Source organism: Narcine bancroftii, chromosome 12 (genome assembly GCF_036971445.1).
Source record: "Narcine bancroftii isolate sNarBan1 chromosome 12, sNarBan1.hap1, whole genome shotgun sequence".
Lineage (NCBI taxonomy): Eukaryota > Metazoa > Chordata > Chondrichthyes > Torpediniformes > Narcinidae > Narcine > Narcine bancroftii.
The window spans coordinates 32,460,519-32,479,842 of NC_091480.1; the positions used below are offsets into that span (position 1 = coordinate 32,460,519).

At 45.2% G+C, this 19,324-nt stretch overlaps 1 protein-coding gene across 13 annotated transcripts in view; it reads left to right on the forward strand.

Annotated features, from left to right (window-relative positions):
• Positions 1-19,324, forward strand: part of LOC138747396 (inactive rhomboid protein 1-like) — a 297,832-nt gene that overhangs the window by 192,481 nt on the left and 86,027 nt on the right. For 9 of the 13 annotated variants that reach the window (XM_069906559.1, XM_069906556.1, XM_069906554.1 and 6 more), the window contains 3 exons: positions 2,632-2,766; positions 10,698-10,821; positions 16,680-16,812. In XM_069906559.1, coding sequence (XP_069762660.1) covers positions 16,702-16,812 — 111 coding nt within the window. In that variant the 5' untranslated portion in view covers positions 2,632-2,766; positions 10,698-10,821; positions 16,680-16,701. The remainder of the gene's footprint in view (positions 1-2,631; positions 2,767-10,697; positions 10,822-16,679; positions 16,813-19,324) is intronic. The other 4 variants (XM_069906557.1, XM_069906566.1, XM_069906561.1 and 1 more) reach the window with 3 other exon arrangements.

Genomic DNA, 19,324 nt, shown 5'->3' on the forward strand with positions numbered 1-19,324 from the left:
AGATTAATATTCCAGACTTGAGCAGACCATGGATATTCGATTTAAGCTCTTGTATTCTCTCCCTCAATCTCTCTGCATTCCAACCTCAAAATGTCTCTTTAAAACCTGTTTTGATGAAGCTAAAGATATTTATTCCAGTGCCACACCATGTGTCTGTTGATTCTTGTTGGTTGATACTCTTAGGTTTAATTTACTTTTGCAAAGATCCTATAGGAATCCAGGCTGTTGTACATTTTGTAGATTTGCAGGAGGGTTGAAGACTTGGACAAAATTGCATTTTTGTTAAATTTGAAGTATTCTTCACTATATTTTGTACATAGATTCTTCAGACTTATGTGAATAGCACGATGGACACTTTCTTTTGAATGAACATCGTTCCATTGAGCTGGTGGTACAAATTATGGCAAGTTTTAAAGACTGATTTTTAGCTTTCGCTCAGAGCGCTGCAGCAGACCAATAATGCCAAGCTGTTGTGCCATGCAACAGTAGATTCACAGGCTGGGCCTGCTCTTGAACACCATTTACATTTGTGTTGCTGCAAGCAAACCTTCAAGCCCACCATTCAAGATTGGTCCTTGTGAATGTGTAGTTATGTGAGGCCCTTATGGAGCTTGTGACCTTTCTTGCTGATGCTTTCACTTCCAGGATTTGGAGGCATTCGAGGAGATTCTCCATTCCCCCCCCCCCCCTAAAATCTTCTGGCAGTGGTTTCAGGTTGCCCATGTTACAGAGTTGCAGTCTCAATGGGGGCCAGGTTATGGAGTTTGGGAACTTGCGCTGCCTGAGATGCTGGGATTTAAGAATATTGAAAAGCCACATTGTGTCATGTTTTGAAGTTCTGGTTTCAGCATACTGTGAGGCTAGCACATAATGCCTGCCCCAGGTTGCTGACGCCCTGTTGTTTTGGGATGCTACAGTGTTGAAACGTGACTAAGTACTGATTCCACAATTCTAATTCTCAGCACAAATGAACCGCTTCAGCACAATTAGGATCTGGATGTTTTTGAGCGCTGGCCTTCCCACTTCTACCTCCTCCCCTGTCACAACCTTTCATTTCATCCTCCCCCACCACCACTCAGGGCCCCAAAGATCTTACCGAGTGAAGCAACATTTCGTGTGAATCTTATCTGCTGCATCCCTTGTGATCTCCTCTACATCGGAGAGACTGGCCGCAGACTAGGACATCCCTTTGTTGAGCACCTCGGCTCTGTCCGCCACAATAGCGGGGATCTCCTAGTGGCCACTCATTTCAGGTCCCCTTCCCACTCCCTTGCTAACGTGTCTGTCGTGGTCTCATCCTCTGCCAGACTAAGACCACCTGCAAGTTGGAGAAACATCACCCCATCTTCAGTCTAGGAACCCTCCGACCCAGATAGCATTAACATTGACCTCCAGTTTCGGTTAAACTACTCAACCACACTCTCTCTCTCTCTCTCTCTCTCTCTCTCTCTCTCTCTCTCTCTCTCACCCCCCCCCATTGTCTTTCTCCCAGCTTTGTCTCCCCTTTCCCTCTGTCACAGAGCCAAAATCAATTCTCACCTCTCCCCTTATCATATCCAATTAACACCTTTTGTTGGTCTGAACTCCTCCCCAGCCCAGCCACCCTTTAGTCTCTTTATTCTTGCACCTTCCTGTTATTTGCTTATTCCTTGAAGAAGGGCTCAGACCTGAAACATCCATAAGGTTTCTTTACCTCCTATGGACACTGCAAGACCGGCTGAGTTTCTCCAGCATTTCTACGCAGTTTTTACTACAATTACAGTGTCTGCAGACTTTCATGTTTCACCCTCTTTCCCACTTCCAAACAGTTTGGGTTGTGAATAATCATCATGAACCAAACGAGGGCCCGTGTATTTTTTTTCAAATTGAGCTGAAATTGTCTGCTTCTAAAGGTTGCAATCTAACTTATTTTTGCACGTGACTTCTGGGCGAAGCCTTTTACTGATAGGCTTGTGGATCACTTGCAAATTTCCCTCCATCCGATGACAAATCCCTTGATTCTGACTTGATGGAAAAAGCGGCTTGCAGTTGTTTCTTTCTGAAAGGAGCAATAAATCAATTTATTTTCTTGAACTCGAGAGAAACTGCAGGAAATTGTTGTAAGGGAACCCCTGGAGGGATTTCTAACAGCGTTGTAACTGGAAGGCACATGGCAACAGCTGTTTGGCTGGAGCAGAAACTTTTTGCTTTCAATTTTTCTGCTAATAGAAAAATGTGAATGGAGAACTTACAGGGCAGAAGGTCTGTTTCAAGTTGGGAGAGGTGGCAAGTTATTAGGTCAATGATAACCTGTGTTTTGGTGAAGCTGCACTCTCTCCTTTGGTAGTGGCCACCCATTTCAGATCTCCATCCCACTCCCTTGCTAACGTCTCATCCACTGCTAGGCTAAGACCTGCAAGTTGGAGAAACAACAGCCCATCTTCAGACTGGGCACCCTCCGACCTGGATAGGACTGCCAATGTTGTGTGAGGATAGACGACAGTTAGTGATGAGTGGAAGCACTTTATGTTTGCAAACAATGAGCATAGCACATGCTTTATTATCTCTGCATGGTTTCACGGTGTGGGGGGGCGGTGGGGGGGGGGGGGAAAGGAAACAACTGAAAATATATCGCTTTTCGTTTCCCAACAGTCAGTACTGCTGCTGCGATCTCTAGCCCCTTTCACAAAGCTTGAAAGCTGGGTTTTATCCGACCTTTCGAGCGCTAGGTGAAAGAATTGCCGGCAGATTGGTTGGGTCTACACTTGCCCGTCTTGATCCACCCAGGTATGTAGTCTCAGTGGTGGAGTATATTTGACTCACAGAGCCGGCTTTTTCAGTTCTGTGAACAAGCCAGCCAGCATTCAAAGATGGGCCGTGTATACGGCAACAACACGGCTTGTCAGTGTATTAAAAAAAAAGGCGTCTACTGCTGCAAATCTCAAACAGCCTTGAATCTCCATGCCTTTGAGTTGATATCTTCAATCTTCAGGCCTTGGCACTGTAATGTCTCACCAACAGTCCCCCACCCCCCCCCCCCAACCCCCATCCTCCATTACCTATCCTATGTGCTGAATTTGGCATGCAGCACTCTCCCTGGAATACTCTTCAGTTAAATGAGAGTGAGGCGGAGGGAGTGGGGGGGGGGGGCGGGGAGAGTAACATCCAGCACGAATTGTCCACCCCTTGAGTGAGTTGAGGAATTGACGTTCATTGATGTGTCACACCCAATATACCTTTCCTACCAATATTTTCCTGCTATGTTGGAAATCTTGTTCCCCTCAACGTTTCAGGGACTTGCAGATTCTTAAGATGAAGTTTAAATTAAATCTTACTATTGTGTACAGAGGTTTTTTTTAAGCTTTCACGATTTTAAAGCTGTATCCAATCCAAAGCTGTGGTAAATGTTCATTAATTTGTGCAGCAAATGTTCATTACCATTGTCATTTCAAAGTGACTCTTTCCTTTTCTCTCCACTGCCACCTCATTCCCCAAACCTAGTAGCAAACAAAACGAGAGATTCTTTGTCCAAAGTGGCATTCTTCATTCATTATAAAAGAACAGCAGTGTTAGGAAGTTATCGAGCAGGACTTCCCCACATGGTGTCCATGGGTGTGTTACTGGTCTATCATCTGTGATTGTGGTAAATCTGCTTGCTTACAGGTTTATGTGGATGTGTTTGTATCACTGAAGCAGTTCCTACGCTAATGTATACCAGTTCATTTGAGATGTGCATCACTGCCTCGCATAATAAATTGCCTGGGTGAATCATCACCTTAAACCTTGCAGCTGATGGTTAGAAAAAAAATGAAGGCAAATTGGCAATAGTTTATACGAGTGCAGTTTGTGTCCTGACTGTCTGGATCATTGTGTGGTATGGTAGCTGCAAAGCAGGAGACCCGTAATCAAAGCAGAGGGATATCAAAATGGCTGAAATTAGTGGGGTCTTCCTTTCCTCTTGTAACTACATTGACCAGGAGCATTGTTTAATTAGGGCTTAAAGAATTGTTAAGGATCCCGGCCATCCTTTCCACTGTGTATTTGACCCACTACCATCGGGAAGGCGGTTCAGGAGGCATCAAAATCAGTTCTGCCAGCCTGGGAAATAGCTTCTTCTTGCAGGCTGAGATTGATCCTGTAACTATGGGGGTCTCAAAAGAAACTGAGTAAATTATTCAAGGATGTTTATACATATTCATTTTGTATTTTTCTGTCGGTACGTGATCATTATGTGCTGGGTGAGAAATTCGTGCGTCTGTGTGTGCACTTGTGTTCCAGAAAACGCTATTTCATCTGGTTGTATATGTAGTCAAATGATGTATATGTATATTGTATATTGTATATGTAGTCAGATAGACAACAGACTCGCCAAGGCAAATAGCGCCTTTGGAAGACTACACAAAAGAGTCTGGAAAAACAACCAACTGAAAAACCTCACAAAGATTAGCGTATACAGAGCCCTTGTCATACCCACACTCCTGTTCGGCTCCGAATTATGGGTCCTCTACCGGCATCACCTACGGCTCCTAGAACGCTTCCACCAGCGTTGTCTCCGCTCCATCCTCAACATTCATTGGAGCGACTTCATCTCCAACATCGAAGTACTCGAGATGGCAGAGGCCGACAGCATCGAATCCACGCTGCTGAAGATCCAACTGCGCTGGGTAGGTCACGTCTCCAGAATGGAGGACCATCGCCTTCCCAAGATCGTGTTATATGGCGAGCTCTCCACTGGCCACCGAGACAGAGATGCACCAAAGAAGAGGTACAAGGACTGCCTAAAGAAAGCTCTTGGTGCCTGCTACCTTGACCACCGCCAGTGGGCTGATCTCGCCTCAAACCGTGCATCTTGGCGCCTCACAGTTCGGCGGGCAGCAACCTCCTTTGAAGAAGACCGCAGAGCCCACCTCACTGACAAAAGACAAAGGAGGAAAAACCCAACACCCAACCCCAACCAACCAATTTTCCCTTGCAACCGTGTCTGCCTGTCCCGCATCGGACTTGTCAGCCACAAACGAGCCTGCAGCTGACGTGGACTTTACCCCTCCATAAATCTTCATCCGCGAAGCCAAGCCAAAGAAAGAATATGTAGTCAGATGATGATAAATTTGTATTTGAACTTGAAAATGAAGATTCTCTGTTGCTCAACTCAAACAATAATTCATTTGTGTATGATGCAAAACTTGTTGTGGATGGGTCTTGCAGAGAGGCTGGCATAGAAGGGCTTCATTGGGTGGTCCATGCCTCTCCCAACACAAAAGGGGATCTTCCCAGAGGGAGCAGTAGATGGATATTGTCTTTAAAGTGAGGTGGGGCACTGAGTGAATGGGAGTCTCCCCTCTACAAGGACCAGTACCCATGTCGGGTACTCCTGCACCATCTGTGAACAAAAGCACTTCATGCCTGTGTCAAGCGTGGAGTCTGTGCACCAGCTGTGCAAATATATTAAAGTGGCTGCCCTATATTGAATGTTGGTGCGGGTCACCTACTCTAAGCCTAACTCGACCTTTGTCGGTGATATTTGGCAAGGAGTTCTAATCCTTCAGGACAGACATGAAGCCTATTATTTGAAGAGAAATCAGCAGGCCCCAGGGAGAGATTCTGGGTAACTTGAAACTTTTTCCAGCAAAAATTTGTATGATTCCTTTAAAATGTAAAGAGCAGGAAAATTTGAAGAGGCTGACAGAGTTTAACCAGTGAGTCATGGGTCATCTGTTTCTAGTTGGAGGACAACGCAGATTGGATATGATTCCAAGGTGACCAGCAATTTTGGCAGACCTAAACAATGGTTGATTTTTAAAACCATTCTTTTGATGATGAATTGAAGTTGCCAGGTTTACTTCTGAGGTTAACGTGCTCACCTTAATTGTGTAGAACCGGAGAATACTACAGTATAGAAACAGGCCCATCTGATCTCAGCCAATCTATTTTACTGCCTTGTCCCATAGACCTGCAGCTGGACTATATGCTATTTTGCAACCATTCTCTCCAGCTGGTCCAGATCCTCCTGCCAGCTTTGAAAGTCTTCCCTTACTTGGTGTCATCTGCAAATTTGCTTATTCAGTTTACTACATTACCATCCAGACAGTTGATGTAGATGACGGATATCAGGAAGCAACAAGTTACAAGAATGACTAATCAGACAAAGATAAACCTAGTATATAATGGGAACATAAGTTGGAGTGATTTGTCCTGCTCCATTTGTGCTGTGGAACTTGCATTGTGTAAATCCGTGAATTGGTCAGCAAGACCTTTGCCCAGAAATCGGATGCCACGGGTTAACTTGCAGGTGCAGAATGTAACCAAGGGATTGAGTTTAAGAGTAGGGAGGATTGTTGAAAATGTACAGGGTACTGCTGTGGCAGCACCTGAAGCAGCATGTGCAGTTCTGGTCTCCTTGCTTGAGAAAGGAAATACTGGCTTTGGAAGTGGTGCAGAGGAGATTTACCAGGTTGAGTCTGGGAAGGAGGAATTTACCTTGGGAAGAGAGATGAATTATCTATACATTGTGTTGAGAAGGATGTGGGGAGATCATTTAGAAACATAAAATAATGGGAGAAATAGGTAAGATAGTAAGAGAGAGGCTCTTTTTTACTGATCAGTGAGACTGGAACAAGGTGATGCATCCTCAGTGTTCAAAGGAGTAGATTGAAGACCAAAAAGGAGGAATTGCTTCGATTGAATTCCTGGAATTATCTGCTCAGTGAAACAGTCGAGGTAACCTCATTAAATGCATTTGAGACTTTGGTTTTTAAAGAGTAGAGAAATTAAAGGTAATGGGCAACAGGTGGGTAAGTGGGGCAGAGACCACAATCAGAAGAGCCATGATCATAATGTTGGAGCAGGTTCTATATCCCATGTTCACTATTATAAAAACATCCCCAGAAACCTTGATCTACCCACATATTATTAGACGGCTTCTGATTCAAGTTCTGTCCTTTGAGAAATTGGATCAGGAACTTCCTGTTTCTATAATGTGGTTAACATTTCCCTACTAGATGTCAAACATGTAAAGTACAACATCCATTACTTACCATTGAATCAAAGGAATGTAACTTAAAATTCAACAGAAGTAAAACGCGAAAGTCTGCAAACACCATGATTTGAAGTAAAAACACAATGTTGGAAAAACTCAGCAGGTCAATCGGTGTACTTTATATCACAAAGATCAAGGTACATAACCAACATTTCTGGTTTGAACCTTCCACCAAGGAATGATCAAAACATAACCAGTTCAAATAAGGAACTGCAAACAGATAATAAACTGACTGTGAAAACAATCAATAAAGTGCTTAAGTAAGAGTCCTTTAAATGAGTCCCTGATTGAGTTTTTAATTGAGGAGTCTGATGGTGGAGGGGTAGCAGCTGTTCCTGAACCTGGTGGTGCGAGTCTTGTGGCACCTACACCTCTTCCCTGATGGCAGCAGCGAGAACAGAGCATGCCCTGGGTGGTGTGGATTCTTGATGATCGCTGCGGCAGTGTTCCCTGTCGATGTTCTCGATAGTGGGGAGGGTTTTTCCTGTGACGTTCTGGGCAGGGTCCACTACCTTTTGGAGGCCTTTACGCTCAGGGGTATTGCTGTCCCCACACCAGACCATGATGTAGCCGATCAGCACACTTTCCACCGCACATCTGTAGACATTTCCCAGGGTTTCTGGTGTCGTACCATACGTGCAGAAACCTGGCAAGTGGCAGATGTGTAGTGAAAAGTGCGCTGGCTGGCTGCATCAAGGCAGTAATACCTTTGAGCGGAAAGCCCTGCAAAAGGTAGTGGATGCAGCCCAGGTAAAATACACCCACCAATGAGAAATCCTACATGGAACGCAACTGTTAAAGAGCAGCAGCAGTTATCAAGGATCCACTCCACCCAGGAGTGGATCCACCCACTCTGCTCTCCCACTCCACTCCACCCACTCTGCTCTCCCACTCCACTCCACCCACTCTGCTCTCCCACTCCACTCCACCCAGGGCATGCTCTGCTCTCCCTGCTGCCATCAGGAAAGAGATTTCAGTGCCATAAGACTACGACCATGAGGTTCAGGGACAGTTGCTTCCCCTCCACCATCAAACTCCTCGACAACAAACTCAATCAGGGACTCGTTTAGGACTCGCACTTTCTTTCTTATTGAATATTTATTTATTTTCTGTACTGCACAGTTTGTTTGCATGGCCTTGTTCACATTTCTCTTTTGCACCAGTATGATCAGTACAGTTATTTTTATGCTCTGCTGAGAGGTAGAAATTCTGCCTGGCCCACAGGAAAAAAAGAATCTCAGGGTTGATTTCACGTATGTACTCTTGACAATATACCTGAACTTTGAACAGGAGCACAGTCCCCATCCAGGGCTCCAAACCAAGGGTGAAATCCAATTTCAGTGCTTTTGCCATCGAAAATTGCAGCTAACTATGGGTTGTTTTTGGTTTCCTGGGAAGCTTGCAAAATGAGTTGAGGCTGCTCCAAACGGTAGCAAAAAGATGAGGAAGTATGCCGTGCTTTCTCCTGTTCCTGCCTTTGGTGCGGTTGGAGTTTGTTCGTGGTCACCTTTTGAAAGCCACATAACGTAGGGCGCAGCATGGTTAGTGCAACGCTATGGCAGCGCCGGCCTACAGATGGAACTGTTCAATTGATTTCTCTTGCAGAAGGAACTGTTCCACTGATGATGCTACCTTGATGGTAGCCTTTCTACCTCCACTCTGCCCTGATTCACTTGGAGAACAACGCCTCATATGCCAAGCTAATGTTCATCGACTTCATACAATCATTCCTCATAGGCTGGTGGAGAAGCAGTCCTCGCTGGGGCTTGACGGTCCTCGGTGGGACTCGACACCCCACTCTGTTTCTATGGACTTACAAACAAAAAGATCACTCTGTCTGGGTCAGCAGGAGAACATTCAGCACAATCATGGGGGCTCGAGCGCATCTCAGGGCTGTGTGCTTAGTCCGGTCCTCTTCAAGCTACTGACCCATGACTGCACTGCCAGATCTAGCTCCAAGAGGAGTCATCAAGTTTGCAGATGATATGACGGCAGTTGGCCTCAACAGCAACAATGTTGAGTCACTCTACAGAGAAGAGGTGGAAGATCTGATTATATGGTGTGAGAATAACAACCAGAGTCTCAACGTGGACAAGACAGAGGAGACGATTGTGGACTTCAGGAGGACCAGAGATGACTACTCTCCACTACACATTAATAGCTCAACAGTGGAGAGAGTGTACCCCGGAGTCCACTTAAGATGTGGCCTATCCTGGCCACACAATGTCCGCTCACTGGTTAGGAAGTAGGGTTGCAAGGTTTGGCACCAGATTTAAAAAAAAATTAAATTTAAAACATTTGTAAAAAGCACCAGCAGAACCAATCTTCGAAAAACGCCAAATGGCAGCCAAACCAATTCAAAAAAGCGTCAAATTTCCACCATTTGGTGCCAAATCTGGAAACCCTGCCAGGAAGGCAAACAGTGACTGAGTTTCCTGTGGAGAGTGAGGCGGGCGAGGCTTCCGGCCACCATCCTACAGGAGCTCCATCAAGAGCAGACTGCATCACAGCATGACATGATTGCTGTAGTGCTTTGGATTGGGAGCCAATCCACAGGGTCGCAAGAGCAGCAGAGAGGATCGCTTGGGTCTCCTTCTCCTGCACTCCCCCGCCACCACGCCCAAATCACTGATGTGATCTACCGGGATTGTTGTTTTAAGAGAGCTCACAAAATCATTGAGGACCCCAAACACCCCACATACAGCATCTTTCAGCTACTACCTTCAGGAAAGAGACGCAGGGGTATCAAGAACCACCAGGCTGAGAAACAGCTTCTTCCCACGGGCAGTGGAACTGCTGAATGAACTGGTCATACAAACCCTCAGAGACGTTACTATTTATTAAACAATATTTATTTAGTTTGCTCTATGTATATACGTATAATTTGTCTGGATGTCTGTAACACATTTTTGCACCTAGGATGCGAGAAGACTGTTTCATTGGGTTGTACCTGGACAATCAGATGATAATAAGCTTAAACTTGACCTGGGTTCGAATCTGGTCCTGTCCGTAAAGAATTTGTACGTTTTTGTCTTTACCACGTGGCTGTCCTCTGGCTGCTCCAATTTCCTCCCTTCAAATAAAAATATATGGCTTTGTAGGTTAATTGGTGTATTTGGACAGCATAGGCTGGAAGGACCTGTTACCTCTAAATTTAAGTTTTAAAAATACATATTGTAAATGTTTATGGTTTAAAATAAAGTTAGCTTTTAAGTTTACAATTTGTTAGGCAGAAGACTTGCCCTGAGGTCACTTCAAGGGCCGAGAATTTATAATCTCCTGAGACTTTTCACTACAGGAAGTTTCAGCATTAGTTTTTTCATCTCATGTGAAAATATCTGAATAAAATCAATTGTGGAAAGTTTTGGAAATACAGCTAGCATGCAGGACTGTGGGAGTTTGAACTTCATTTACGTTTGAAATTAGCATTTGAAAACCTCAAGCCTCCAATATAAAAACTAAATCAGCATCATTCTAACAAGGAAAATGTTCACAGAGGAGCTCGATGATCAGATATGATGGTTTGAATGCATCAGTGAAAATTGCTCAATCATTCCTGAAATGAACTGAATCAGACAGAACTGTATGAGTCACAAATCTTTGCGGAAGTGAAATGAAGCTGAAACCCACTAACTGTTGGGCTGACACCCTCGACCCACTGTCATCTCTGTTCATGTTCCAGGAACAAGTTGTATTTCGTGAACTTCAGTCATCCGCTAGGGAACCTGCCAATTAGTGAAGCTTGCGCCTTCTGTGATGCCAGGACCTTGTGTAAACATTGATGTACTTGTAGGCCACCTCATGAAGTAAGTGGATGAATGTGTCAGGTTGTTGCCTTTGCACTTGATTTTACTTAGTGAGCAATATGGTTTTGCGGGAGTTGGGAATTTTCAGACTAAGACCGAACCTTCAATATTGCTGTACAGACAAGAATCAGTCAAAATATCTGGAACTTCCATTCTCTGTTCAGCAAATAGTAAATCAAGAAGTAGAACATGGAGGTCTGCAGACTCTGTGGTGGTGATAGATAAACGTTGAACAAAAACTGGTATTGTACTAATAACCAAGAGCATGTGGATTAAAATAAAAACACTGCTGGAGAAACTCAGCAGGTCAAACAGTGTACTTTAGAGCAAAGATAAAAGGTATATAACCATTGTTTAAGGCTTGAACCCTTCGTCGAGGTTTGGAAAAGTGATGGCAGGCGCCTGAACAAAATGATGAGGAGGATTATGGTCCCAAAGGCAGGAGGTGGGAGGGTAGGCATAACAGCAAGCAGGGGAGGGAGGGATGGCTCGATGAATAGAGAGGGAATGGGGTGGAGAGCTAAAGGAAATGAGCCAAGGGAAAGGGAAGGGAGAGAGAGTGGAGAGCAGATTAGCAGAAACCGGAGAAGTTGATGTTAATGCCATCTGGCTGGAGAGTGCCCAGTTGGAAAATGTAGTGTTGTTCCTCCAATTTACGTGTGGTCTTGATGGGATAGTACATGAGGCCCTGGACGGACAGGTGAGAATAGGAGTGGAGTGTAAAATTGAAATGGTTGGCCACTGGGAGGTCCCTGTCATTGGTGCGGACAGAGTGAAAATGCTCAGCGAAGTGAACTCCCAGTCTGCACTGGGAGTATCTCCAATGTAGAGAAGACCACAAAGGGAGCACCAGATACAGTAAATTAGTCATGTGGATATACAAGTGAAGTGTTGTTTCACTTCAAAGGCCTGTTTGGGGCCCTGAACTGTGGTGAGGGAGGAGGTGTGGCCATAGTGTGGTACTTCCTGAGGCCTCGGAAAGGTGTCAGGGAGGGGGAACGAATAGAGTGCATGAGGGAGTCATGGAGGGAGTGGTCCCTTCAGAAGGCAGAGAGGGGAAAATGTGATGGAATCCTGTTGAAGGTGGCGGAGTGGGGTGGTTGGTAAAGATGAGGGGCATCCTGTGTCTGCTATGTCTGGGGGGCAGAGAGGGCCAGGGTAGATGAGCGAGAAATGGAGGATATGTGGGTAAGGGCTGAGTTGATGTTGCTGGAGAGGAAGCCTTCATTTGTGGAGGAAGGCAGACATTTCAGATGATATGGACTGGAAGACTTGGGAACAGATGCTGCAGCGATGGAGAAATTGCAAGAAGGAAATTGAATCCTTGCAGAGGAGTGGGTGTGCACAAGTGTAGTCGAGGTAGTTGTGGGAATTGGTGTAAGAGTGCATCCACATTAAGGCCAGAAATAGTGCAAGATATTTCCATTGAAAAAGCGTGTTCTGTAACTCAACATTTTAAGAGGTTTACAGGCATCAGTTGTATTTCATGAGCTGAAGCTAGGATGTTTGGAGGAGAGAATCTGGTCAGGTTGGGACAAGCCTCAGAGAGCCAGGGCAGCATGGTTGGTGTAGCAGTTAGCGCAACGCTTTTATAGCGCCAGCAATCGGGACATGGTTTCGAATCCTGCACTGCCTATAAGGAGTTTGGATTTTCCCCGGGGGCTCCAGTTTCCTCCCACCGTTCGAAATGTAGGTTAATTGGGTGGCATGGACCCATGGACTGAAATGGTTCATTACCGTGCTGTATGTTTAAATTTAGAGCCTGGTTTGATGTATTCTTTCTCGGAATCGAAATTGTCCGAATTTAAAGTTTAAGACTTCATGTCAAGAGGAAGATTTTGACAACAGGAATGGTCCCCAACATTTGGTGAGAGTGAAAACAGGGAGAAGCGGTGCAGAGGAAGTTCACCAGGGAAAAGGCAGGTGGGTGGAGATGAGCCTATCATCGCATCAGCCATGATCTCATTGAATGGTGGAGCAGGCCCGACAGGCCGGATGGCCTGTTGCTGCTTCTATTTCTTATGAATGGGATGAGGAAGAGCCCGGGGAACCCACGTTGCTACTCTTGCTCAGGTGTGTACCAAAATTGCAGTTCTGGACCCAATCTGTGGGCTTGAAGATGGCCCCTAGTAACTCCTTCCCCTCCTTGAAGGTCACCTACTCAAAGATGTAGGCTGAATGGGAAGTTGGTAGAATTGGAGAGAGTAATTGACAAGTGTTATTTTCCTCCTCTTGCACTGCTCCCAGTTTTGTTGGAGTCTGTGCAAGTGAATCGTCCAATCGGTGGTGGAATTCTTGGGGCTTGGTCTCCAATATTTGCAGAATGCAGAGATTCAGCTTGTCGCACTCAAAGGGTTAACTCTTTCCACTTAATTCCCACTCCCCTTCCCAGGCTTCTGTTTTCTACACTCTTGGCCTTCCAATGAGTATAAACATGGCATTTAGTAAAAGCACCATCAAACATGTGGAAAATTGAAATTTATAACCAAATGTAGTAGATCTGTTTCCAATGACTGGTGGGCTGGCTTTAACCAGTGTATTGTGCGTGACTCCAATCCACATTTCTGAATGGTCAGAAGAGAAGAACTGTATAAAAATAGTTTCTTGCTGAATGAATGGAGAAGTAATACTACACTCGGAGGGGTGGTGGATGGTGAAAATAGGTTGTGGCAGTTATAAAAATGCAAAGTAGGCTGGAAAAAACAAGGCTTGCTTTATACTAACACCAAAAGTGGACAGGAGGAGTGTACAGGAGTGGATTGAAATGACAATGAAGATGTAGTTTTCCTATTGTAAAATTCTGTCCCATGAAGAAGTAACATTTCTTTCGATTTTCCCCACCCCCAATATTGGAGTATTACGATATTTAGATAGAGTATTTCCCACTGGTCATCCCTTCCTATCACCAACCTTCCTCCATAATCTGTTAGTTTTTCCACTCCTGAGTCATGGGAATGCATTGAAGGAAGAAATTTTTTTACGGACACTCCATCCATCGGGTTATTAATAATCTAAACATGTTGTCAGCTCATAATGAAGATTAGACCTATAAAGAAAAGGATTGGTATCCCAATAGAGCAGTACCACTCTGAATGCTAATTTGTTGCTGTGCTCTTGACCCTGGAGGCAGAGCATTACAGGCACGTTATCCTACTGTAGTTTCCAAAACAAAGCATCCACTTGGACTGCGCTTCTGTGCTGGGAACTTGGCACGAAGAACCAGTAACCACTATAAAGTTGGCTTGGACCGAAAAATCTCTGGCCGAAAGAGAGCTGGGCAGCCAAATGATGATATAGAGAGCAGCTGAGAGAGATGCAGTTCTCTGGGACATCTGTCAATGCATGCATCAGGCAGTGCCAGTCTTTGTAATGGCCCACCCACACAGTCTAATCAATATCTTTTGAAATCATCTAGAAATCTCAGCTCCAACAAGCTATGGGGCTGAATTATATTCAGCATCCAGAGAGGTTTTTAAAAAAAATGTGTAGTGGGGATTTTGAGTGGAGCTTGAAGCCAAGATCAGCTATGTTTATATTCAGTGCCAGAACAGACCCAATCGGGCATGCGACCGGCTTTAATTTTCGAAGTAAACCACCAAGCGTTACTTAGTATACTGGAGTTGGGATGGACAGGGGGTTTTGTGCACTCTTTACCATTAGTGGCGCAGAGCGGAGGGTAATGGTTGAGCTAATTGACAGCAGGTGAAGATTACAAGGGGATCCAAGTGGCTCGGGGAATTTCTTCCTCTCCGCCACGACCCCCCCCCCCCCCACCCTGCTGCTGGTGCAGAGCTGGCGAGTGCAGGAAACGGAGACTCGGGGCTGCTCCGCAAGGTCCTACTATCCAGTCTAACTAGCGGCAGGCTTTAAACCGCCTGCTAATCGAGCTGAAATACTGCAACCGCAGAGTCTGGGCCTAAGATGGCAGTGCCTATGCAGGCAACGGCCTCTAGGGGTTTCTGATTCCAGGGTAGCAGAGGTTGGCATAGCAGTTAGCGCAATGGCTTTACAGCGCCAGGAATTGGGACCAGACAGGGGTTCGAATCCCATGCTCTCTGTAAGGAGTTTGTTTGTTCTCCCCGTGTCTGTGTGGGTTTTCCCCAGAGGCTCCAGTTTTCCTCCCATGGTTCAAAAAGTACCGGGAGTATAGGTTAATGGACTGTAAATTGGGAGGCACAGACTTGTGGCCCGAAATGGACTGTTACTGTAGTGTATGTCCAAATTTTTTTTAAAAATAACTTAAATTTTAAATTAAAAAGGGGAGACCACTTCCCATTGAAGAAGCAGAGGACAGTGACCACAGCAGCGGAGCAGTAAGGGCCTCTACGGCTGAAGAACATGCAGGTGGTGGGACGTTGGCAGCTCGAGGCGAGGAAAGCATGCAGGCTGTGTGCTGCTGGCAACTTGCAGTCAAAGGACTCGGACCAGGCTGCAAACTGTTGGAGACTGGCTGGAGACTGAATGAAGGGGTATCGGTAATCGGAATCGGGATGCGAGTGTGTGCTGAGGGTGGGTAGGGCTCCCGAGCAGCCTCAGGCACAGAAGGCTTCCTGATTGTGTCGGAGGTTTCCATTTGGAGCTCGTGGTTTGGACTGTGTGGCTGCAGAGGCTACTTGTCTTTCTCTGACTGTAAGGGGTAATTTCTGCCGGGACTGGATGAGTTCCTCCAGTATTTATCGTTTGTTTTTACTACAATCACAGCATCTGGAGTCTTGCGTGTTTCACTCAGTTTCTGCTGTTGGTGAATTTTTGTCTCCTTACAGCAGACTAAATGCAATTTTGTGTACTATTGCATCTTCTTTATTACATGAAGATAAAATAATTTTGAATTAATTTGCAGTGACCTTGTGTGACACCGGATAGGTTCCTGCATTAAATTTAAAGGTATTTCTGCATATATTTGGATTTAATTTGGTGAAATAAACTGAAGAAGGCATGTGACAAGGCTCTTGCGTTTGTCATTTAACTCTAATTGCTGATAACTTGATTTTGTTTCACACCAAAAAAAGCTTCTGTACAGCTTAACTTCAATTAATTAAAAAATAAATTATTGATTAGTTTAGGATTACACTAAAAATGAGCAATTTGCAGCGAACTAGAATATGAAATCGCTAAATGAGTTCTTTCCTGACATTACAGAGTAGAGTTGTATGGTGCCTGCAGTGTGTCGAAGAGGAGATGATTGGCAAATCTACTGCAATGTGAAGCCACTTTCAGGTGGCCAAAATACCCGACTATAAAGCCGCCTATTCTACCCCAGTGAGGTTGTCGGGAGGCCACCTGAAAATGGAGAACTCGGTCGGGAGGAGCACTTAACTAACCCTCCTCCTGTAGGTATATTCTCCGGCTCGGAGAATCCCCTGTTGCACCTGAGAGCAGCAGTGGGACTACGGCCACAGTCCACAGGAGCCGGTGTTTGCTCGGACGTGGCTCTCCTTCAGCCGGCACATTCAAGCGACAGAAAGGCGTCTTCTCCATAGCCACCTGAACGTCCCAGCTGCACTCCCCCAGCCGTCTGCCAGCGCGCTATCTGCGTACGAGCACCTGAAAGCGGCTTGAGATTGCAGGTTCACCTTTGGGTTTCTCGTGGTCTTTCCTCATTGGAAAGCCCCTGCATGAAGCTATCCCTTTATGGAGCAGGGAACAAAGCTGGCAGTGAAATGCAAAGTGTTTGAGAAGAGTAGAAAAGCCCTTGGTGAAACCTTGTGTGCATATCAACATCGGGGGGGTGGCGGGGGGTGGGGGGAGTGGTGGGAAATAAATGGATTTTATTGCTGTGCATGTTGGAACTTTTGTTTTGGTCCATGCTAAAGTCTGAGATTCCGAAATCTGAACAGAACTTCCTTTTACTCCAACAGATCTTAGCCCTGAACTACAAAGATGTCTGACGAGCGTCGTGATAGCTCGAGCAGCTTACAGAGGAAAAAACCACCTTGGCTCAAGCTAGAAATTCCTGCTAATCAGCCGTATGTTGAGGAGCCACCTTTGCCGGTATGAAGTTATTTTGCATTCCTTTGATGTATATTATCAGAGGGTTTTCTTTTTTGTTTAGATGTACGGCACAGCAACAGCCTCTTCTAGCTCATGAGCCTGTGCCCTGCAAATACACCTATTAACCTGGTACTTTTTTGAAGGATGATAGAAAACCAGAGCACCCGGAGAAAATCCATGCAGATTTGAGGAGAACAGACAATGCCAAGTTCGAACCCAGGTCGCTGGCGCTGTAAAAGAGTTGCACCCGCTATTGTACTAACCGAACTTCTTACCACTACGCTCACCATGCCGCCCACCGCTAAAGACATTCTTTTTAAAGAAAGACTCAGGGACCATTGAAGTCAGCAGCTGAGATCACTTTCAAGTTCTCTGGATAATTGTTCTGATGCGAGTTTCACTCAGATCAGAACTGTGGGAGAATGGCAAGTCGTTTTGACCTCCAGCAAAATCCTGGGCCTTAGTCTTTGTTGGGTGACTCCAAGATGACTGAATCGTACTGCTTGCAGCCAGGCTTGGAAAATGGAAATCCTATGCTGATGTGATGATGTAGGCCAACTAGTTCTCCATTTAAATATGCAGCGCTTGGATTTTGTTGACATCCCTGGTGGCAACAGATGTCAACAAGATCATTTAAAAAAAATCTCCAATGAAACATAGCAGTTTCTTGGGCAGAATTTCTGAACAGTTTTGTCTATTGGTTTGCATGACAGTTACAAGGATTACAGACGATTGTAAGGCTGTGGATAGAGTTTCTAAAATATTAATTAAGGTGGTGATATCAAGGCTAAGAGGGAGAAGCTTGGGATTATTGCTTCAGGAAAGAACGCTTACCTGATTGACCTTCGAGGTTTTGTTAACACCTGGTATTATCTGGTATTTGTTATGTCTCTAGGGTTCTTAAATAACTGAGAGATCCAAGATTTAAATAACAGAAGAGACTTTACTTACTGATGCCTTCACCATCCCAGGAAACTGTTCCCACACACTCATATACAGTGGTACACTACAGTTACTACACTGAGAAGGGTGTATTCTTACATGGTTACAAAATACAGTGAAACCTCGTTAGAAAATGATTCGTCAATCCGCAGAATCGCTTATAGTGCGGGTGTCTGTGGACTCCAAAGTGCTAAGGGGCGGGCTGATGACAATCAGCTAGTGACCCAACTCCCCGCACCTGACAGCGCCCCTCCCCACTGCCCCGGCCTCGATGTCTTGCGCCGACCGCCCCAGCCCCGACATCCCCTGCCAGCCAGCCACCCCTGGCCTGACGGCCACCCTGCACTCTGACATATATGCATCTGTTCCGCGACTCGGCTGTAACACAGAATTAAATCTTGGACCCCAACTACCGCGTTCTAATGAGATTTTACTGTAGTTCACGTTATCCTGACTATATAACATCATGAACAGCTAGAGGATGGACATCCTTGCCCCACGTGTAACTTTTTAACTGTGTAGTATAGTTGGTGAGTAGCTCAGATGTATTTTAGGTGAAAACTGAATAAGTACATTAGAGACAGAGGGCAGAAGAAACCTGATGGAAAATGCAAACCTTGGCATGGTAAAGCAATCTCAACACAAATGGAACAGAAAATGGAAATGAGATTGTTTTACCTGGCACAGAAACCAGTCACTTGACCCAACGGGCCCTTGTCAAGGGTTGCATTTTTCACCATCTCTCACGTACATGGAGTAAAACATGAAAGTGCAGACACCATGGTTGAATTAAAAACACAAAGCTGGAGAAACTCAGCAGGTGAAATGATGTACTTTATAGAGCAAAGATTAAGATACATAACCAATGTTTTGGGCTTAAACCTTTCATCAAGGTATAGAAACATGTCGGCAGGCACCTGATCAAAATGGTGGAGCAACACTTAATTTTCCTTCTGAGCACTCTCCAACTGGATGACGTTAACATCGACTTCTCCAGTTTCTGCTTGCCTACTCTCCCTCCCTTCCCATTCCTTTTGTCCTCTTTCCTCCAGCTCTCCACCCCCTACCCTCTCCATTCACAGAACCACCTCTCGTCCCCCTGCTTGTTGCTGCGCCCTCCCTTATCCACCTATGAGCCTATGGCCCACCCCCCTCTATACTGTACCCTGACCTGCTGCATTTCTCCAGTAGTGTTTTTACTTTTATCTCTCATATACTTATTCATTCTCCTCTAAAATGTGAACCCTGTGGGGTGCAGCTTTAGAAGATTGACTGCATCCCCGATACAGCCTTGAGGGAGGTGAATGAGAAGAATCTGTGGAATTTTAGCTATGAATGAGTGTTTGGTCTGTCATAAAAGACCAATTTCTACCACTGACTCGTGCAAAACATCAAGGTTTGGTGCTAGAATATTCTCACCTGTGGTCCCCTTTACTGTCTACTTCACAAGATTTCAATTTGAACCAGGTATTACTAAGGAAGGACTTTGTTCTTTCCATCTCCTGATTGCAGTTTACAAACACAAATCCAATGCTCCTCATTTTATTTTTAAATGTATTTTTCTACCGGA